Consider the following 23,095-nt stretch of genomic DNA (forward strand, 5'->3'; position numbering starts at 1 on the left):
GCCTGCAAGTGTCAGACATTTTTATCTCTCTTAAGCGGCAGGAGGAAACAAACTAGCAATATTTTTTTTCCTTCTCTATACAAATTTAAAGAGAGGTTTCTCTTAAAATACTGTGTTGCCATAATGACACCTGGTTTCGCCTGAAGTTAGCTATTCTTGAGCCTAGAGATAACCAATGCCTTTTTCTTATGGAAATGTTTGTCTTAAGCTATGCTAATGTACTACGCCTTTACCCCAAACTCTGTCTCCAAGTCGGTTCTGCCTCTTGGCCCAGAACCTACTTGACAAACCAGTATGTTATACTCAGATATTGTTCCCCTAATCTATGTAAATGAAACTATTTGTATAGTGGTCTGCCCTTCTTTAAGATTCAAGTTAATCATTTTATGGCCCAAGATAAACCATTTGGTGCCAAGATTATCCCAAAATGCATCTTATGGGCGAGGGGCCTGGTGCTATTCTGAATTTTAAGACATTCCTTTCTTTCATTAACAGACTGCTAGTGACTATATAACATCCAGCTGAAGACTAGCAGGGGGGTACTCTTTCTGCCCCCTTCTGATGCCTATGTCAGAAGCTTTCTCTATCTCCTTTATACTTTAATAAAACTTTATTACACAAAAGCTCTGAGCGATCAAGCCTCGTCTCCGGCCCCAGATTGAATTCTTCTCCTCCGGGGGCCAAGAATCCCGGTGTATTCGCGTGATTCAACAACAACCTTTCAGTAATTCGCCCCAGCTCTGTTTCAATATAGCTCTCCTCCACAGCAAAGTGTTTGGTTTTGTGTTACGCTTACTGGAAATCGAGGAACTGGTGCTCTGGCAGTGGAACTGGGTTTTGTTCAGCTGTTCAAGCATCCAGAATAAAATGTATAGTGCACTTCTAACAATAGGCTAGACACTCTGCAAGCATTTTGAGTACTAACCTCAATCCTAGGTTTCACTTATCATTCCTATTCTTTTCCCCCATGGCTTTCTTTTATCTTTTTGTGTAGCATGCTTTTATGCAAACCACTTCAAATCCTTTCTAAAATATGGTACAGCAATGAATATATTTATCACAAATAGTAAAACTAATTTGCACTAAAATTAATCTTGAGCATAACTTTGTTCTGATAATTGTGAAGGTACTTTAGCATCTTGCATTGCCTTAAGGACATCAATATGAACATCAAATATTATTGTGCTATATGTGTGATTAAGCTAATAAGGAGTCTTATTAATGGTAGATCTAATAAAGAAGCTTTCTCTGTATTACTAGCCTGGGGTAGGTAGGGAATGAAGAATAATATTCTGAAATCATTTTCTTTAATTCTGAGATGTTTCTAAGTAAACATTCATCTATATCAAAGGCATTTAGTTTTAAAGAAACAATACTATGTTTGTCTAACAACGCTATTTGTACACATGCAAGATTTTATCTATATATACACATATGTATGTATATATGTGTATATACATATATATATGTGTGTATATATATCATTGTTTATATGTGTGTGTGTATATATATATATATTGTCTACTACATTTATAATGTGGACCAACTAGGATTTCTCATTCAAAATGCAGCTTAGTCACAAATAATTACTCAATAAAGACTTTGATAAGAAAGAGTGAAGAAATATTGTAATAAAAGTGGACAGGCAGAAGGGAAAACATCAACAGAGAAAAGGTTTGAACACATTTCTAAAAGACGGGAAGATGACAGAAACCTGTTGAATAACAAAATCAACTGAGGAAGCAGAGACCTAGAATTCACAGAAGGAAGAAAAGCAGCAAAAAAGAGACTGTTAATCGTGATGCAGAACCCCTGAGAGATAATGAATTCAAGGTCAGAGTTAAAGGGAAGGACAAGAAGATAGGGGGCCAAAAAGAGATTAAAAATCCTCTGTAAACAACACTCTGGGAGGTGGTTGTAGGGACAGGTGAAGGGAAAGCGCCTCACAAAAAAGGCTGGGGAGAAAGAGCACCAAGAAAGGGACAGGTTTGCAGAGTGAGGGGAGATAGGTGTGAGGCAGAAGGAGAAGGGCAGGAAGAGCCAGAGAGTAGAGGGGGAAAAAGACAGAAATAAGGAGGTAGGTGCACAGAATGAGAGGCAGAGATGCAAAGGACTGAAGAAGGTCGGGGGTGTCCAGACACATGGTGGGCTCTTTGGCTATGGGTTACTAAGCTGTCATGGATTGATTTGTGGTTTTATAAGTTTGTAAACCCGAACTTTGTTTTTCTTATACAGACAAGAATGAAAATTGCAAAATTCCTGTCTAGAAGGTGTGTGCATTTTATGACTGTTTGTGTCAGCAGATAACTTGCTTGCCATCCCTATTCAGCCAAGGGACAGTGTCTTGATTCGGTCACTTTTGGGTCACCCTCTTCCCTTTTCCTGGGATGGCGTAGGGGATGCAGGGAGAAATGGGGCAAGAAATGACTCTCACTTATGGTGCTTTTTTAAAGGAACATTTAAAGTGTTCGGTGGTTTTTTGTTTGTTTTTTGTAAGAAATAAAGAGGAAGGAAAGGAGGGAGGGTGGGAGGGGAGGGAGAGAGGAAAGAAGCAAAGAAAGTCCTTGGAGCCATGTAAACTAAAATGTGACATGCTTTTGAGCATCTGGAAGAGAGCTTCTTGATAAGAAATGGAAATCCACTTGAACCAGATGTAAGGATCATTTGGCTTTGGTTGGTACCAAAGTTGAAACATGGAGTTTTTAATCCTAACACATGATTTACTTGTCTCCATACTGGATGGTATTCACTTGGTCATGATAATATAAATGTTGCTTATTAATGTTCAGTCTTTGAATTAATCTATAAACTGAACATGTAACACTTTAAAATGTTACATAACAGAATGTAAACATTATCAATTTTGACAATATAAAATTAAGAGATTCTGCCCACATGGCCTCCATGCAGCCCCTTCCTCAGCACACTCATCACACTGAAGTCTGGACAGTGCATAAGTCTGGACAGAGCACACCTGCCATGGGTACCACCTCTCCCTCCCACACTGCCCAGGATTCCAGAACCTACAGGCAAACAGAAGAGAGGGCATGCTCTGGGAGAAGAGCCAGAGAGTGAAGGGAAGGAAGAATGAAACTCCCACTGTACAAGGTGAGCAGGATGTGTGTGGGGAGTCAGTGGACACATGGTTTCTAGTGCACACATACTTAGATGCTTAGACAGGACTAGTGCTCACTCATGTCTGACTCTCTGTGACCCTATGGACTGTAGCCACCAGGCTCCTCTATCCATGGGATTCTTCAGGCAAGATACTAGAGTGGGTTGTTATTCCCTTCTCAAAGGGATCTTTCTGACCCCCCCCTGCATTGGCAAGCAGATTCTTTACCACTGAGCAACCTAGAAAGCCCTGATTTCTAATAGTTTTCTCCAAAGGAAACTGTTGTTGTTTAGTCGTTGAGTCTGACTCTTTCCTGAACCCAAGGACTGTAGCCCCCCAGTCTTCTCTGTCCGGGGGAAGCTGTTAGATCATAACAATTAATATCACAGGTAACATTGCCATCCCAGTTCTACCACTTATCAACTGGTAACCTTGCACAAGTTATGCAACTGCTCTGTGCCTCAGTTTCCGCTCTGAAAAATGGGGATAATAATCTTTATTGCATAGATCCAATTTAGGAAAAATGAGTTCATATATATATAAAGCATTAAGAATAAATCCTTGTATTTGGTAAGCACAAAATAAATGTTTCAGTTCAGTTCAGTTGCTCAGTTGTGTCCGACTCTTTGCAATGCCATGGACTATAGCCAACCAGGCTTCCCTGTGTATCACCAACTTCTGGAGCTTACTCAAACTCATCTCCATCGAACTGGCAATGTCATCCAACCATCTCCTCCTCTGTCATCCCCTTCTTCTCCTGCCCTCTGTCTTTCCCAGCATCAGGGTCTTTTCAAATGAGTCAGTTCTTTGCATCAAGTGGCCAAAGTATAGGAGTTTCAGCTTCAGCATCAGTCCTTCCAATGAATATTCAGGATTGATTTCCTTTAGGATGGACTGGTTGGATCTCCTTGCAGTCCAAGGGACTCTCAAGAGTCTTCTCCAACACCACAGTTCAAAAGCATCAATTCTTTGGTGCTCAGCTTTCTTTATGCTCCTGCTCTCACAATCCTGCATGGCTACTGGAAAAACCATAGCTTTGACTAGACAGACCTTTGTTGGCAGGGTAATGTCTCTGCTTTTTAATATGCTGTTTAGGTTGGTCTTAGCTTTTCTTCCAAGGAGCAAGCATCTTTTAATTTCACAGCTGCAGTAACCATCTACCGTGATTTTGGAGTCCAAGAAAATAAAGTCTGTCACTGTTTCCATTGTTTCCCCATCTATTTGGCCTGAAGTGATGGGACCAGATGCCCTGATCTTAATTTTCTAAATGTTGAACTTTAAGTGAAATTTTTCACTCTCCTCTTTCACTTTCATCAAGAGGCTCTCTAGTTCTTCTTGGCTTTCTGCCATAAAGGTGGTGCCATCTGCATATCTGAGGTTATTGATATATCTCCCAGCAATCTTGATTCCAGCTTGTGCTTCATCCAGCTCAGCATTTCTCATGATGTACTCTGCATATAAGTTAAATAAGCAAGGTGACAACATACAGCCTTGACGTACTTCTTTCCTGAAGTACAGAACCAGTCTGTTGTTCCATGTCCAGTTCTAACTGTTGCTTCCTGACCTGCATACAGATTTCCCAGGAGGCAGGTCAGGTGGTCCTGTATTCCCAATTCTTTAAGAATTTTCCACAATTTGTTGTGATCCACATAGTCAAAGGCTTTGGTATAGTCAATAAAGCAGAAATAGATGGTTTTTTGGAACACTTTTGCTTTTTTGATGATCCAACAGATGTCAACAATTTGATCTCTGGTTCCTCTGCCTTTTCTAAATCCAGCTTGAACACCTGGAAGTTCACAGTTCATGTACTATTGAAGCCTGGCTTGGAGAATTTTGAGCATTACTTTGCTAGCATGTGGGTTGAGTGCAATTGTGCAGTAGTTTGAACATTCTTTGGCATTGCCTTTCTTTGGGATTGGAATGAAAACTGACCTTTTCCAGTCCTGTGGCCACTGCTGAGTTTTCCAAATTTGCTGGCATATTGAGTGCAGCACTTTCAAAGCATCATCTTTTAGGATTTGAAACAGCTCAACTGGAATTCCACCACCTCCACTAGCTTTGTTCGTAGTGATGCTTTCTAAGGCCCACTTGACTTCACATTCCAGGATGTCTAGCTCTAGATCAGTAATCACACCATTGTGATTATCTGGGTCATGAAGCTCTTTTTTGTACAGTTCTTCTGTGTATTCTTGCCACCTCTTCTTAATATCTTCTGCTTCTGTTAGGTCCATACCATTTCTGTCCTTTATTGAGCCCATCTTTGCATGAAATATTCCCTTGATATCTGTTAGGTAGGCAGAATAGGGAAAAGGAGTCCAAAAGAGCGGTGGCTAAAAGACAAGGAAGGTCTGAGGACCAAAGTGAAGACCTCAGGCAGAACAAACAGAACAAACAGCACTCCTGGCTAAGCCCAATTTGCATAGGGCAGGCCCAGGTGGAGGAAAAAACATATAAAAGGAGGAGCCAAAGCGCTTTCTCTTGGACTCTCTCTCCGGCGTGCCAGTGCTCGCTCGCGCGCGCGCTCTCTCTCCCTCCCTCCCTCCCCACGCACTCCTCCACTCTCTTCTCTTCAAGTCTTGGATTCTCCTGCTATCTTCTAAATAAAGTAGAGCTGTAACACTGATTGCCTAAGAGCTGTAGCACGGTTTGTCCAAGACCCAAGAGCTGTGACGCGCCGAGGGCTTTAATGTCCGTCGCTCCAAATCTTTGTTGTGACGAGACAAAGAACCGAGGAACATACACTCGCATGACATCTATGGTGCCGTGACTCGGATATAACCTGGCTGAAATAACCTCTGCGTGGGAGAGGCCAAACACAGCAGGAGCCCAACTCAGCGAAGCTCCTGCACTAGAAGCGGAAGGTGAAGAAACCCAGCACAGGGGAAGGCCCATCGAGCTGGAAACCTGGACAATGAAAACCGAACTCAGCAGAAAGCTCACGCGGCCCAGTCTCAGATTCCAGAAGACCTCCGGTTAAGGTAAGAGGTCCTCGCTCCTATGGCTGGAGGGACCTTTACAATCTCTCGTTTCTTGTTTCCTCGAACCTCCCGCAAACAGGCGGGTGGCAGGGGCACAATTGAGGGACTCTGGAGAGGCTACTCCTCAGCATGTCCTAAAGGCGCTATCTGCTGAGCCCCAGTAGCTGTTACACAAGCCAGTGGGGGTTCTTCTGTCCTTTCTCTTCTCTGTGCCAAGGATCAGACCAATGAAACTGTGAGCACCGGTCAGATATTTGGCAAATTTTCCAGCGGGCTATGAAGGGGATTCCTTGGCACGTTTTTCCCACTGCTTTTTCCTCCTGTCCTTCAGCTCTCTCCCAGGACTCAAGCCCAGCCAAAACTAATGAAACTCAGGCTCTGATGTCTCATTGCAAAAATTCATTGAGAGACAAAGGATAAGAGGTAGATTTGTTAGGATCCAGAGAGAAGCCACCCTTCAGGGTGTGAACCATTGCCGAGGGCAAGGGCTGCAACCATGGAATTAGGCCTGGCTAGGTTTTGTGAAGGGATGGAATTCATATGCTAATGAGTGAGAGGATCATCCCAGCCATTGGGGAACCACCCACTCCTCCCTCTTCTGATCTTGTGCCCTGGAGCTGTCTTGCCACCTCTGGGTGTGTCTGTTGGCTTATAGATTGGGGATTAAGGTTTACTTGAAGTTGACTTGTCATCTTGGACCCAACTGATTTTAATTGGCTTACATTATACCCTTGTTCTATGTCATTCTTTCAAAGGTTGTGCTCTGCCCCCTTTCCTCCTGTTTCATGCTCTTTTCCTGAGCCCCATCCAGATCCACAAGACTGCCTCTACAATCTTCTGGAGAGACAACCAGAAAATAGCTGGCCTTGGGAGGGAAATACTCTATAATATCCAACCCCCTAATCCTACCCAATACTGGGCACACTGGAGATCTTGGGGACGCCCAGACTCCAGTCCGGGGGGTCCCAGGAGGTCATCACACCTTGACCTGCCTAGGGATCGGTCTTCGAAAGGTTGTCACGCCTCAACCTGTTTGGGGATCCTCTAGTCCCAGGGGTCCCAGGAGGTCATCACGCCTCGACCTGCCCAGGGATTCGATCTCTAGGAGGCTGTCATGCCTCAGCCTGCCTGGGGATCTGCACCCTGACCCAGTGACGCCTGGCTCTCAGGTTGCAACAGTACTGAATAGGATGAACTTACATCATATCTATTCCCATCCACAGTGGGCAAAACAAATCTCTTAATTCTACCCAGCACTGGTCACACTGGAGATCTTGGGGACGCCCAAGCTCCAGTCCGGGGGGTCCCAGGAGGTCATCACGCCTTGACCTGCCTAGGGATCGGTCTTCGAAAGGTTGTCATGCCTCAACCTGTTCGGGGATCCTCTAGTCCCAGGTGTCCCAAGAGGTCGTCACGCCTCGACCTGCCCAGGGACCCAATCCTCGGGAGGCTGTCACGCCTCGACCTGCCCAGGGATTCGATCTCTAGGAGGCTGTCATGCCTCAGCCTGCCTGGGGATCTGCACCCTGACCCAGTGACGCCTGGCTCTCAGGTTGCAACAGTACTGAATAGGATGAACTTACATCATATCTATTCCCATCCACAGTGGGCAAAACAAATCTCTTAATTCTACCCAGCACTGGTCACACTGGAGATCTTGGGGACGCCCAAGCTCCAGTCCGGGGGGTCCCAGGAGGTCATCACGCCTTGACCTGCCTAGGGATCGGTCTTCGAAAGGTTGTCATGCCTCAACCTGTTCGGGGATCCTCTAGTCCCAGGTGTCCCAGGAGGTCGTCACGCCTCGACCTGCCCAGGGACCCAATGCTCGGGAGGCTGTCACGCCTCGACCTGCCCAGGGATTCGATCTCTAGGAGGCTGTCATGCCTCAGCCTGCCTGGGGATCTACACCCTGACCCAGGGACGCCTGGCTCTCAGGTTGCAACAGTTCTGGGTAAGATGAACTTATATTGTATCTATTCCTGTCCATGGGGGGCAAACTAGCAGTGAGTTACAAATCTCTTAATTCTACCCAGCATTGGTCACACTGGAGATCTTGGGGATGCCCAAACTCCAGTCCGGGGGGTCCGAGGAGGTCATCACACCTTGACCTGCCTAGGGATCAGCCTTCGAAAGGTTGTCACGCCTCAACCTGTTCGGGGATCCTCCAGTCCCAGGGGTCCCAGGAGGTCGTCACGCCTCGACCTGCCCAGGGACCCAATGCTCGGGAGGCCGTCACGCCTCGACCTGCCCGGGGATTCAAACTCTAGGAGGCTGTCACGCCTCAGTCTGCCTGGGGATCTGCACCCTGACCCAGGGACGCCTGGCTCTCAGGTTGCAACAGTTCTGGGTAGGATAAGCTTCAGAAAGACTCACCCCTAAGGAAGTCCACCCATGGAAACATAAAGAAGCCTATTACTTGTGGGACTGTGCCCAGTCTCAGCAATAACTCAGGAGCCCAATGAGAACCCCATTGCCTTTCTGGAGAGGCTAAAAGAGGCACTCCAAAAGTTTACCAATCTGGACTTAGACTCTTACGAGGGACGGGTGATTTTAAAGGACAAATTCCTGTCCCAATGTGCATCAGATATCAGAATTAAGTTACAGCAGCTACAACAGCAGGACCCTGCTGCCTCTTTAGATGAGATGGTCCAGACAGCCATCAATACCTTTTTTAACAGAGAACAGGAGAAGGAGGCCAAGGCCCAGGAGAAGGAGAGAAAGGAAGAGACAAGGCATGCCCAGATGCTGGCCGCCCTCCAGAGAAGCCCTATGGCAAACCCCGAGTCCTTGAGGGACAAGGCACGAGACAGATGCCTGATCTCTAGACAGGCGGGGCATTAGGCCAAAGAGTGTCCAAACCGTGACAAGTCTCCTAGAACGGCTTGCCACAAATGCCATCAACTGGGACATTGGGTGGCACTCTGCCCTCGGGACCCAAGAGCCTCAAGGTCAAGTGCCAAGCCTACCCTCACGATGGTTCAAGAGGACTGAAGTGGCCCGCTCCAGCCAGCCTGCCTGTCACAGATAACCATCACGGGGCTGGAGCCAAGGGTGCAACTGGATGTGGCAGGTAGGTCCGAGAATTTCTTGGTTGACACAGGGGCTACCTACTCTGTCTTGATCTCCTACTCCAAAGCCTTCTCCTCCCAAACTTGTACCATTTTGGGTGCTACAGGAAAAGCAACTACTAAAAGATTCACCCGAGCACTTCTTTGTTGCTGGGATGGACAAATATTTTCCACCAGTTTCTGGTGGTCCCTGAGTGTCCTACCCCCTTATTGGGAAGTGATATACTCACTAAACTGGGGACCACCCTTGTGATGGGAAGTTTTTCAGCCCCTAGAGCTCTACAGCTCCTGACTACTACTGAAGAACCCATTACACCTTCAATAGAGAGGGACCAAAAACTATGGGAAGACAAAATTAACCCCCAGGTATGGCATCAGGGGATTCCTGGACGAGCCCACCAACCTGAACCAGTCATCATTGTCCTCCGAGATCCCACTTGGTTTCTTAACCAGAAACAATATCCTCTCAAAAGAGAGGCTTGGGAGGGACTACAGCCTTTAATAAATAAATTCCTTGCTTGTGGGCTATTGGTCCCCACCAGTTCGCCATGTAACACCCCAATCCTCTCAGTAAAGAAAAAAGATGGAACCTGGCGAATGGTTCAAGATCTCCAGATCATAAATGAAGCTGTAGTCCCCCTCCAACCCACAGTACCCAATCCCTATGTAATCTTGGGAGAAATCCCACCCAATGCCAAATGGTTTACAGTCTTGGATCTCAAAGATGCATTTTTTTGCATACTGCTGGCTAAAGAATCCCAATACCTTTTTGCCTTTGAGTGGGAAGCCCCAGGAGAAAAACACCAACAGATGACTTGGACAGTATTACCTCAGGGGTTCAGAGATAGCCCCCACCTGTTTGGACAGGCCCTTAGCCAGGACCTCCTAGATCTGGACCTGGGACCTAATGGGAAAATATTACAATACGTAGATGACCTACTAATCTGCTCTCCAGATAAGAAAAGCGCCCAACAACATGCAATTCAGGTTCTAAACTTCTTGGCAGAAAAGGGATATAAAGTCTCCCGTGCTAAGGCACAGATGGTCGAGACAAAGGTCACTTACCTGGGAGTTCAGATTACACACGGGTCCAGGATGCTGTCCTCTGATTGGGTACAAGGAATCCTCCAGTTGCCCTCCCCCACGACTCGAAAACAATTGCGAGCTTTCCTGGGGCTAACTGGTTATTTTAGAATCTGGATACCCAACTATGGTCTAATTGCCCAGCCTTTATATGAAAGCTTAAAGGGATGAGATGATTCAATCCCACTGATGTGGGGAACTCCTCAAAAGGAGGCAGAGGCTACACTAAAACAGGCCTTAACTCAGGCACCTGCCTTGAGGTTGCCAGACCCAGAAAAAGCATTCCAACTTTATGTCCATGAAAGAGAGGGAATAGCCTTGGGAGTGCTAACTCAAAGGTTGGGATCTGAGCCCCAGCCTGTAGCTTACTTATCCAAGAGGCTCGATCCAACTTCCCAAGGTTGGCCCCCCTGCCTTCGAAATCTTGCAGCTATTGCAATCATGATAGAAGATGCTTTAAAACTCTTCTTTGGGGGCAAACTAACTATTTTTACCAGCCACCAAGTAAAACAACTCCTAAATGGGAGAGGCCATTTATGGATGTCTGATCAAAGAATCCTCAGATATCAAGTAACACTGATGGAAAATCCAGGCCTCACTATATCCCCTTGTGAGGTTCTTAACCCAGCCACCCTCCTCCCTACCCCCGAGGGCTCTCTCCCCTTTCACTCTTGTCTAGAAACCTTGGACCACTGGACAAAACCCCGAGAGGGATTATCAGAAGATTCTCTGACCAATTCTGAAGAAATCTGGTACACTGATGGAAGCAGCTTTGTCTTGGATGGAAAAAGAAGAGCCGGGTATGCAGTAGTCTCCAATTTTGAGACCATAGAGGCTAAGCCTCTGCCACCAGGTACTTCAGCCCAATTAGCTGAGCTCATAGCCCTGACCCGAGCTTTAGAGCTGGGAAAAGGAAAAAGAATAGCCATTTACACTGACTCCAAGTATGCCTTTCTGGTGCTACATGCACATAAGGCTATTTGGAAAGAAAGGGGCCACTTGACTACCCGAGGGTCCCCAATCAAATATGGTGAGCAGATTCTTCGACTCTTGGAGGCAGTCTATCTGCTTACTGAGGTTTCAGTCTCCCACTGTAAAGGACACCAAAAAGGGAACACGGAAGTGGCACGAGGGAACCAAGCAGCTGATCAGGCAGCTAGGAGAGCAGCATTACAGAACCATGACCTAATAGGGATTGCCACCTTAGTTCCACAGACTAATTTGCCAGAAACTCCTTCATATGCTGAAGGTGAGACTCTTAAAGCTAAGAGTGAGGGCTTTCAAGAAGATCATATGGGGTGGTTCCAAAAGGAGGGACTCCTTTTTCTGCCTGGAAACCTCCAATGGAAGTTGGTTAACTCCTTACATGCCACTACTCATTTAGGAGAAAAGGCCCTCCAAAGATTACTAGAAAGGTCCTTCAGAGGAACAGGCCTCCAAACAACTATAAGACAGATGGTCTCCTTTTGTCCCATTTGCCAATTAAACAACCCTCAAGGAGCTCAAAGACCCCAGCTGGCCCAGCCCTTCCAACGACGTGGGGCCTACCCAGGAGAGGACTGGCAGATGGACTTCACCCAGATGCCAGTTTCTCAAGGGTATAAATACCTATTAGTCATGATAGGTACATTCACAGGATGGATTGAAGGCTTTCCCACCCGGACTGAGAAGGCTGAGGAGGTGGTAAAAAAACTGCTTCATGAAATCATTCCAAGATTTGGTCTGCCCAGGTCATTACAAAGTGACAATGGGACATCATTTACTTCTAAGGTCACCCAAGGAGTCTCGAAAACATTGGGCATTACTTACTATCTCCATTGTGCCTGGAGGCCTCAATCTTCAGGAAAAGTAGAAAAAGCCAATCAATTCTTAAAATCAGCGATAAAAAAGATAACCCAGGAGACCTCCCTGGGATGGAAGAAGGCTTTACTAATAGCTCTCCTCCGCACCGCATTGCCCCTAAGGAACAGGTTGGTCTTAGTCCTTATGAGATGCTATATGGGAGACCTTTTGTTTATGTCAATGACCTCTTCCTAGATCCAGAGGTTCAGACCCTCCAGTCTTATACCATAGCCATTGGGCAATTCCAACAGGATATATGCTTGTGGGGTATGAACCAGGACCCAAAAGATTCTAAAGAGTCACCACTATATGCTCCAGGAACTTAAGTCCTAATTAAAGTCTAGAAAGATGGGTCCCCCAAGGCTCAACTCCAGCCCACATAGAAGGGCCCATACCCTGTAATACTTTCTACCCCCACAGCAGTCAAGGTACCAGGACATGACTCCTGGATTCACTACTCATGAGTCAAGCCATGGAAGAAAACAGAAGAGGACACTCAATACACCTGTGAGCCCCTGGGAGATCTCAGATACCTATTCAGAACTACCAATGAGTGCCATTCTAATGAACACCCCCAAAATCTGGTTTCTGGGGATACGATTTCTCAGGATAACTCTAAGGAGCCAACACAGCTTGACAGAGACTGTACTCCAAGACAGACAGGAGATAGATCTTCTGATCCCTGAACAAGGAGGGACTTGAGCTATCCTGGCAATGTGAATTTAAAATTGACCAATGTCCCTACTAGTCCTCGTTATGCTATATTGATGATGCTTATGATTATTCCATGTACTGTCAATTGTCTAACCTATTTTGTCTCTGCCCAGGTCAACCAGCTACAACATGCAGTGCCAGTTCAACAAAGATATAAAACTACAGCTGACCACGGAAAATATCACACACCCTTGGACACCGCTGTAAGGACTCTGAGGATTGAGACTAGCAAGAGGGGGAGGCCCAATACCCCTCGCCACCCCAGTTCAGCAGGAAGTAGCCAGAAAGACCTTGACGCCCCTATTCCCAAAGAATTGGGCCTCCCATCTCTTGAGGGGGGAATGTTAGGTAGGTAGAATAGGGAAAAGGAGTCCAAAATGGCGGTGGCTAAAAGACAAGGAAGGTCTGAGGACCAGAGTGAAGACCTCAGGCAGAACAAACAGAACAGCACTCCTGGCTAAGCCCAATTTGCATAGGGCAGGCCCAGGTGGAGGAAAAAACATATAAAAGGAGCCAAAGTGCTTTCTCTCAGACTCTCTCTCCCACATGCATGTGCTCTATCTCTCTCTCTTTCTCTCTCTCTCTCACTCTCTCTCACTCTCTCCCCCTCCCTCCCTCCCCATGCACTCCTCCACTCTCTTCTCTTCAAGTCTTGGATTCTCCTGCTATCTTCTAAATAAAATAGAGCTGTAACACTGATTTGCCTAAGAGCTGTAGCACGGTTTGTCCAAGACCCAAGAGCTGTGACGCGCCAAGGGCTTTAATGTCCGTCGCTCCAAATCTTTGTTATGATGAGACAAAGAACCGAGGAACATACACTCGCGTGACAGTATCTCTTAATTTTCTTGAAGAGATATCTAGTCTTTCCCATTCTATTATTTCCCTCTATTTCTTTGCATTGATCACTGAGGAAAGCTTTCTTATCTCTCCTTGCTTTTCTTTGGAAATCTGCATTCAAATGGGTATATCTTTCTTTTTCTCTTTTGCCTTCTGGTTCTCTTCTTTTCTGAGCTATTTGTAAGGCCTCCTCAGATAACCATTTTGCTGTTTTGCATTTCTTTTCCTTGGGGATGGTCTTGATTCCTGTCTCCTGTAGAATGTCACAAACCTCTGTCCATAGTTCTTCAGGCACTCTATCAGATCTAATTCCTTGAATCTATTTGTCACTTCCACTGTATAATCATAAGGGATTTGATTTAGGTCATACCTGAATGGTCTAGTTTTATTCCCTGCTTTCTTTAAGTCTGAATTTTACAATAACGAGTTCATGATCTGAGCCACAGTCAGCCCCTGGTCTTGTTTTTTCTCCCTGTATAGAGCTTCTGCATCTTTGGCTTCAAAGAATATAATCAATCTGATTTTGGTATTATGTGCCAGAGATGCTCAGAGGGCTCAAACAAACCTTGTGCGCACCAGGACCCATAGATCCTGAGACCCCACAGAGGAGACTGAGCCAGAACTGTGTTTGAGTGTCTCCTAAGGAGGTACAAGTCAGCAGTGGCCTGCTACAGGGGCAGGGGCTCTGGGTGCAGCAGACCTGGATATGGCATAAGCCTCCCTGGAGGAGGTCTCCATTAACCCCACCATAGAGCTGCCAGAACTTACATGGGACTGGGGAAACAGACTCTTGGAGGGTACAAACAGAACCTTGTGTGCACCAGGACCCAGGAGAAAGGATCAGTGACCCCACAAGGGACTGACCCAGACTTGCCTGTGAATGTACAGGAGTCTCTGGTGGAGGAGTAGATCAACGATGGCCTGCTGCAGGGTCAGGGGCACTGAGTGCAGCAGTGCATGCATGCAACATTTTGAAGGATGTGCCATTATCTTCATTACCTCCACCATAGTTTGGCCTCAGGTTAAACAACAGGAGAGAACACAGCCCCGCCCATCAACAGAAAATTGGATTAAAGATTTATTGATCATGCCCCGCCCATCAGAACAAGACCCAGTTTCCCCCTCCATCAGTCTCTCCCATCAGGAAGCTTCCATAAGCCTCTTATCCTTATCCATCAGAGGGCAGACAGAATGAAAACCACAATCACAGAAAATTAACCAAACTGATCACATGGACCACAGCCTTGTCTAACTCGGTGAAACTATGAGCCATGCTGTGTAGGACCACCCAAGATGGATGGGCCATGGTGGAGAGTTCTGACAAAATGTGGCCCACTGGAGAAGGGAATGGCAAACCACTTCAGTATTCTTTTCTTGCTAACCCATGAACAGCATGAAAAGGCAAAAAGATAGGACACTGAAAGATGAACTCCCCATGTCAATAGGTGCCCAATATGCTATGGGAGATGAGTGGAGAAATAACTCTAGAAAGAATGAAGTGATGGAGCCAAAGCAAAAACAACACCCAGTTGTGGATGTGACTGGTGACTGAAGTAACGTTCCATGGTGTAAAAAGCAATATTGCATAGGAACCTGGAATGTTAGGTCCATGAGTCAAGGCAAATTGGAACTGGTGAAGCAGGAGATGGGAAAAGTTAACATAGATATTTTAGGAATCAGTGAACTAAAATGGACTGGAATGGGTGAATTTAACTCAGATGACCATGTATCTACTACTGTGGGCAAGAATCCCTCAGAACAAATGGAATAGCCATCATAGAAAACAAAAGAGTCTGAAATGCAGTACTTGGATGCAATTTCAAAAACGAGAGAATGATCTCTGTTCGTTTCCAAGGCAAACCTTGGAGATATCACAATAATATTTATATCACAGTATAATATCACAGCAATCCAAGTCTATACCCCAGCCAGTAATGCTGAAGAAGCTGAAGTTGAACGGTTCTATGAAGACCTACAAGACCTTCTAGAACTAACACTCAAAAAAGATGTCCTTTTCATTATAGGGGACTGGAATGCAAAAGTAGGAAGTCAAGAGATAGCTGGAGTAACAGGCAAATTTGGCCTTGGAGTACAAAATGAAGCAGGGCAAAGGCTAACAGAGTTTTGCCAAGAGAAAGCACTGGTCATAGCAAACACCCTCTTCCAAATAAATGTTTAACATTATCTAACATCATTGAGAGTCATGAGATGCTGTCTCTGCAAAATTAAAATAGTAACAATTGTTTTAAGTTGGAGGTAGAAGGGGAGGAGAGCAAGTACAGTTTAAGTAGACACAATACCTCCCAGCTTCTCAGAAGTTCAGCTAATAAATAATGCCTGAAGTTGACAGTTAAAGAAACAACACTGTTTGGTATTAGCAGAAGATATTAAGAAAAGGTGGCAAGAATACACAGAAGAACTGTACAAAAAAGATCCTCATGACCCAGATAATCACAATGGTGTGATCATTCACCTAGAACCAGACATCCTGGAATGTGAAGTCAAATGGGCCTTAGAAAGCATCACTACCAACAAAGCTAGTGGAGGTGATGGAATTTCAGTTGAGCTATTTCAAATCCTGAAAGATGATGCTGTGAAAGTGCTGCACTCAATATGCCAGCAAATTTGGAAAACTCAGCAGTGGCCACAGGACTGAAAAAGGTCAGTTTTCATTCCAATCCCAAAGAAAGGCAATGCCAAAGAATGCTCAAACTACCACACAATTGCACTCATCTCACATGCTAATAAAGTAATGCTCAAAATTCTCCAAGCCAGGCTTCAGCAATACATGAACCGTGAACTTCCTGATGTTCAAGCTGGTTTTAAAAAAGGCAGAGGAACCAGAGATCAAATTGCCAACATCCTCTGGATCATGGAAAAAGCAAGAGAGTTCCAGAAAAACATCTATTTCTGCTTTATTGACTATGCCAAAGCCTTTGACTGTGTGGATCACAATAAACTGTGGAAAATTCTGAAAGAGATGGGAATGCCAGACCACCTGTATTTGCATGCAGGTCAGGAAGCAACAGTTAGAACTGGACATGGAACAACAGACTGGTTCCAAATAGGAAAAGGAGTACATCAAGGCTGCACATTGTCACCCTGCTTATTTAACTTATATGCAGAGTACATCATGAGAAACGCTGGACTGGAAGAAACACAAGCTGGGATCAAGATTGCAGGGAGAAATATCAATAACCTCAGATATGCAGATGACACCACCCTTATGGCAGAAAGTGAAGAGGAACTCAAAAGCCTCTTGATGAAAGTGACAGTGGAGAGTGAAAAAGTTGGCTTAAAGCTCAACATTCAGAAAACGAAGATCATGGCATCTGGTCCCATCACTTCAAGGGAAATAGATGGGGAAACAGTGGACACAGTGTCAGACTTTATTTTGGGGGGCTCCAAAATCACTGCAGATGGTGACTGCAGCCATGAAATTAAAAGACGCTTACTCCTTGGAAGGAAAGTTATGACCAACTTAGATAACATATTCAAAAGCAGAGACATTACTTTGCCAACAAAGGTCCATCTAGTCAAGGCTATGGTTTTTCCAGTAGTCATGTATGGATGTGAGAGTTGGACTGTGAAGAAAGCTGAGCGCCAAAGAATTGATGCTTTTGAACTGTGGTGTTGAAGAAGACTCTTGAGAGTCCCTTGGACTGCAAGGAGATCCAACCAGTCCATTCTGATGATCAGCCCTGGGATTTCTTTGGAAGGAATGATGCTAAAGCTGAAACTCCAGTCCTTTGGCCACCTCATGCGAAGAGTTGACTCATTGGAAAAGACTCTGCTTCTGGGAGGGATTGGGAGCAAGAGGAGAAGGGGACGACAGAGGATGAGATGGCTGGATGGCATCACTGACTCGATGGACATGAGTCTGAGTGAACTCCGGGAGTTGGTGATGGACATGGAGGCCTGGAGTGCTGCGATTCATGGGGTCGCAAAGAGTTGGACACGACTGAGCGACTGAACTGAACTGAAAGACAGAAAGGCAACCATTAGAAACACGAAAATCAGAAATAGTTTCTATATCCATACTTATTATTTTTCTAATCAAGTAAAGAATTATACAATTATTCATTTAAAAATGGAATTATATTTGGCACAAATTAATTCTATGAAAACTGAATCACAAAAGCCAAATGAATCAAGCCAAATCTATTCTTTTACAAATGGATTCAGCCAGGCAGATTTATTTGGAAGTGAAAAATAATCTCTCCACCTACAATATTTTCCCGAGTCTTTGCCACACTCTCTGCGGTTATAGCAATACCACACTTCCTGGAAGAAAGACTCAGTTCTTGAGAAGGTACATTAGTGCCTGATGTCATATTTTCAAACACAACAGAAATTATGCTGGCCCAGAGCCCAATTTCATCCAGACTCATGACAGCTTTGCCAGCTCCAGTGTGTGTGTGCAATTTATCTGTGGGTCTGAAACACTTCCTCTAGCAAATTGTTACGCCAGTTATTAGTTTTCACACCTCTTGCAGGCAGGTGATCCGAGAGGTGGTGTTTCCATCAGTAATACAAGACTGCTCTTTGAAGCATTCTAGCATGTCAGAGCGGCCACCTCAATCATCTCTTCACCTACCATACCTTCATGAAGTGCTTAAAATCTGCATTCTCCCTAAGGTACATCTAGTAGACATGTGTTAGGTTAACGCCTTCTGAGAGGAACTAGAATATCAAAGGTATTAAGATATACATTGGATATGGTTATTCTTCATTTCAGTAATACAGTTGGTTGATCTTGCCTCATAGTCAGGTTTCCCATAGACTTTGGAACAATTTTAGCAGTTATTGAGCACTTATTATGTTCTAGGAATTGACAATCTAATTTAACAGATAAATTAGGCCTCCCCATAATGTAACAGAATATAGTAAATTTTATGATGAAGGTAAACACAGGTGCTGCTAAACAGTTAGGAGGGGCACTAACCCAGCCTGAGAAGAAGGGTAGACTGTCAAGTAGGGCTTCTTGAAAGAAAGAATTTTTGTTGTTCAGTCACTAAGTTGTGTCTGACTCTTTGCCAACCTATGGACTACAGCATGCCAGACTCCTCTATCTTCCACTATCTCCCAGAGTTTTCTCAAACTCATGTCCATTGAGTCAGTAATGCTATCTAATCATCTCATCCTCTGTCACCCTCTTATCTTTTTGCTTTCAATCTTACACAGCATCAGGGTCTTTTTCAATGAGTTAGTTCTTTGCATCAGGTGGCCAAAGTATTGGAGCTTCAGCTTCAGCATCTGTCCTTCCAATGAATATTCAGGGTTGATTTTCTTTAGGATTAACTGGTTTGATCTTCTTGAGTTAAGCTAAAAAGGAGAAGAAAGTCATTCTCAGGAGAGGGTACAGGATAGAAAAGGAGCATGTCGGGGAAGTCAGGCATGTTCTGGGAAGAATTTATTTGGAGAAGCGGTGAGTGATGGCTCTAATGAAGTGAGAAGGAGCCAGATCATAAAGGGAGGGCCTTTCACACTTTATAATATGCTAAGGAGCATATATTTCTCTGGAATTCTCTAGGAGAGATATTGAAGCATTTTAAGCAGGACAATAATGTAATCATTTTGTTTTAGGGAGGCTACTCTCACTCTAAAGGATGGATTTCAGAAGGACAAGAACATCAGTTAGAAGGCAAATCAGATACTTCCTCTGGGTCATTTCAAACCCTCTCACCCCACCTCTTCTTACAGAAGCCATTGCTGAAGTATGTGCTACCTACCTCTCACTTCCTGCACCAGAGATCCCTGAAGCTTTGAGGGGTGGGGGGTGTCAAAATCACTGCTTGGCATTCATGCCAATTGCAGCCTGGAATTGCTAGGGACCACCCTATGTCCATGGTGCCATCCTTAAACAGCCAGAATGGGAACTGAGAAATCAACACTTCCTCCTTTCATGTAACAGATCTGAGCAAGAGTGTTTGTGGTGGTCAGCTTGGTAGAGCAGACTGTTGGCTTTTCCCCCTTCTAGTTTCTTCATTCCCACTCCCCAGGATGAACTACCCAAATAAACCTTAACACAAGCCCTTGTTTTAAATTCTGCTTCTGTGGAACTCTGAAGACTAGAGACTATCACATAAATCCCAGAAAAATCACGTGTGCCTGAAATAAAGCCTGGCAGTGGGAATGGAGATGAGGAAATGAACTCATTCATAAGATCTTAAGGATGTGGGGTCAGGAGCCTGGCTATGAGGAATGATGAGGAGATAAGCCTAGGCCCGGGAGGATTTCAGGTGTCTGATTCAGGTGGTAGGGTGGATGGTGATGCCATTCACAGAAAGCTGTAAAGAAAAAAGAAACAATACTGGAGGAGTGAAGGAAGAAGAGACTTTAGATGTGACTATATATAAAATGTGAGATGGTTTTAAATGATCCAGGGGATGATGTCCTGTGGGAAGTTTTATAAAAAGCTATACACACACACACACACACACACACATGATAGGTATAGAGCTATACATACATGCATAAAATAGTAGAATATGAGTACATAAAATACAAAGAACTGAAGAACAAAGATGAACATGTGGGGAACATCTACTGGGGGGTTGGGCAATGATTCTCTATATAATTCAATGAAATATACTGAGATCTAGCTCAAGAGGAAGGGAAAAAAAAAGAAGTGACACATTTCAAAGGAGGAAAATGTTTTTAAAAGGAAGAGATGGTTTATGAGAATAGAACCAGAGGTACAATTGATAAGAACTGAAAAGTATACATTAGATTTGACAAGTGGAAAGTCACAGGTGACACTGGCAAACAAGTTTCAGTGGAAGTAAGTGCTAAAGCCAAATAGCAGTGGGTTACAGAGTGAATGGAAGAGCAATAAGAAAGTTAGAAAAGAAAATAACAACATAGAATTTTTTCTGCCCCCCCACCAACCAGAGATATAGATAGATGATAGATGGTTGGATAGATCTGTTCTATCTTTATGATAGATAATCTGTTCATTACTTAAAAATTCAGACAATAGAGAAGAAACAAATTTTAAAAATCACTTTTAGTTCCATTCATAGACACTACTATTGTTTTGGTATATCTCTTCTAGACTTTTTCCTATTCTTATGTAATACTTTTAGCAAAATATAATCATATTCTATATACTATCTCATAACCTGTTTTTTCACATAATAATAGGTAGTGAACATCTTTCCATGTCCATACATCTATATTAAAAAACATCATTTTTAATGACTGTGTAGTATCCCATTGCATGAATGTATCACAATTTACATATCCAATTTCCTATTAAAGAACATAAAACATTTTTATACTAACAATCCTGTAATACAGTTATACATACCTATTTGCCTATGATCAATTTTGTGGAAGAAGTTTGACTCTATCAAAAAATACATTTGATATATATATATATTTTTTTTTTGATACAAGCCTACCTTTGTTACATTTGGCTTTATTGTACTTTGCAGACACTGCATTTTTTACAAATTGAGTGGTTGTGACAACCTTACATTGTGACAACTTTGCATCTAGCAAGTCTGCTGTCACCATTTTCCCAGTAGTATCTGTTCACTCTGTTTCTCTGTGTCACATTTTGATAATTCTTGCTACATTTCACACATTCTTCTTCATACTATTATATTTGTTATGGTGATCTGTGATCAGTGATCTTTGATGTTACTATTGTACTTGTATGGGGGGCACCACAATCCATGCTCATATAAGACAGTGAACTTTCTATAAATGTTGCATGAGTTCAGACTTCTTCACTGACCAGCTCCCCGACCTCTCTCCCTTTCCTCAGTCATCTATTCTTTGAGACACAAGAATATTGACATTGTTCTGTGCTTAGTCACTCAGTCATGTCCAACTCCTTGCAACCCCATGGACTGTAGCCCGCCAGGCTTCTCTGTCCATGGGATTCTTCAGGCGAGAATACTGGAGTGGGTTTCCATGCCCTCCTCCAGGGGATCTTCCCAACCCAGGGATCAAACCCAGGTCTCCCACATTGCAGGTGGATTCTTTACTGTCTGAGCCACCAGGGAAGCCCAAAAATATTGACATTAGGCCAATAACTCTGCAACAGCCTCTAAGTAGACAAGTGAAAGGAAGATTGCATGTTTCTCATTTAAATCAAAAGCTAGACATGGTTAAGCTGAGATAGGCTAAAAGATAAGCTTCTTGAGCCAAACAGTCAGCAAAGCTGTGAGTAAAAAGGAGACATTCTTGACAGAAAATGAAGCGCTACTCCAGTGAAAATGAAGAAAGTGAAATAGCCTCACTGATGATATGGAGAAAGTTTTAATGGTCTGGATAAAAAAATTAAACCAGCCACATTATCTTAAGCCAAAGCCTAACCCACAGCAAGGCCCTCTCTTCAATTCTATGAAGTCTGAGAGAAGTAAAGAAGCTGCAGAAGAAAAGTCTGAAACTGGCAGAGGTTAGTTAATAAGGTATATGGAAAGAAGTCATCTCCAAAACATAGAAGTGCAAGGTAAAGCAGCAAGTTCTGATGTAGAAGCTGCAGCAAGTTGTCCAGAAGATCTAGACAATTAATGAAGGTGACTCCACCAAACAACAGATTTTCAATGTAGATAAAATAGCCTTATATTGGAAGGAGATCCCATCTAGGATTTTTGTAGCACGTCAATGCCTCACTTCCAAGCATCAAAAGACAGGCTGACTCTCTTGTAAAGGGGCTAAGTAAAGGACTCTCTTGTAAAGGACAGGCTGACTCTTGTAAAAGCTATAAGCTGACGACTCTAAGTTGAAGCCGTTGCTCATTTACCATTCCAAGAACCCTAGGACTCTTAAGGATTATGCTAAGTAACTCTGCCTGTGTTCTATAAATGGAACAAACACTGGATGACAGCATGTCCGTTTACTGAACATTTTAAGCCCATTGTTGAGACCTGCTTCCCAGAAAAAAAAGCTTTCTTTCAAAATATCACTGCTCATTGACAATGAACTTGGTCACCCAAGAGCTCTGATGGAGGTGTACAGTGAGATGAATATTGTTTTCATGCCTCCTAATACAGCATCTGTCACGCGAGTGTATGTTCCTCGGTTCTTTGTCTCGTCACAACAAAGATTTGGAGCGACGGACATTAAAGCCCTCGGCGCATCACAGCTCTTAGGTCTTGGACAAACCGTGCTACAGCTCTTAGGCAAATCAGTGTTACAGCTCTATTTTATTTAGAAGATAGCAGTAGAATCCAAGACTTGAAGAGAAGAGAGTGGAGGAGTGCGTGGGGAGGGAGAAAGAGAGAGAGAAAGAGAGAGAGAGCGCGCACGCATGCACGCGGGAGAGAGAGTCTGAGAGAAAGCGCTTTGGCTCCTCCTTTTATATGTTTTTTCCTCCACCTGGGCCTGCCCTATGCAAATTGGGCTTAGCCAGGAGTGCTGTTTGTTCTGTTTGTTTTGCCTGAAGTCTTCACTCTGGTCCTTGGACGTTCCTTGTCTTTTAGCCACCGCCATTTTGGACTCCT

General features: G+C 44.1%; 1 protein-coding gene across 12 annotated transcripts; it reads left to right on the forward strand.

Annotated features, from left to right (window-relative positions):
* Positions 1-5,654: 5,654 nt before the first annotated feature.
* On the forward strand, positions 5,655-16,149 carry LOC129643877 (uncharacterized). Of its 12 annotated transcripts, none has more exons than XR_008710569.1 (3): positions 5,655-6,093; positions 10,896-11,097; positions 12,914-16,149. XR_008710569.1 is itself a non-coding variant. In XM_055569024.1 (2 exons), the coding sequence occupies exons 1-2, from the start codon at positions 10,434-10,436 to the stop codon at positions 12,955-12,957; spliced, it is 708 nt and encodes a 235-aa protein (XP_055424999.1). In that variant the 5' UTR covers positions 10,098-10,433; the 3' UTR covers positions 12,958-16,149. The 12 variants fall into 12 exon arrangements, 2 of the variants coding, with proteins under 2 accessions (XP_055424999.1, XP_055425001.1); XR_008710571.1 differs by having other exon boundaries at positions 10,924-11,097; XR_008710568.1 differs by lacking the exon at positions 5,655-6,093 and adding an exon at positions 8,830-9,163.
* The last annotated feature ends 6,946 nt before the right edge of the window (positions 16,150-23,095 follow it).

The sequence above is a fragment of the Bubalus kerabau genome, chromosome 2, assembly GCF_029407905.1.
Source record: "Bubalus kerabau isolate K-KA32 ecotype Philippines breed swamp buffalo chromosome 2, PCC_UOA_SB_1v2, whole genome shotgun sequence".
NCBI classification, from domain to species: domain Eukaryota; kingdom Metazoa; phylum Chordata; class Mammalia; order Artiodactyla; family Bovidae; genus Bubalus; species Bubalus kerabau.

Bases quoted from the DNA above. Each gene is read 5' to 3' on its own strand.
- LOC129643877 (XM_055569024.1), top strand. From the start codon at position 10,434: ATGTGGGGAACTCCTCAAAAGGAGGCAGAGGCTACACTAAAACAGGCC. The intron at 11,098-12,913 runs GTACTTCAGCCC...GTCTCTGCCCAG, and splicing joins GGCTAAGCCTCTGCCACCAG to GTCAACCAGCTACAACATGC.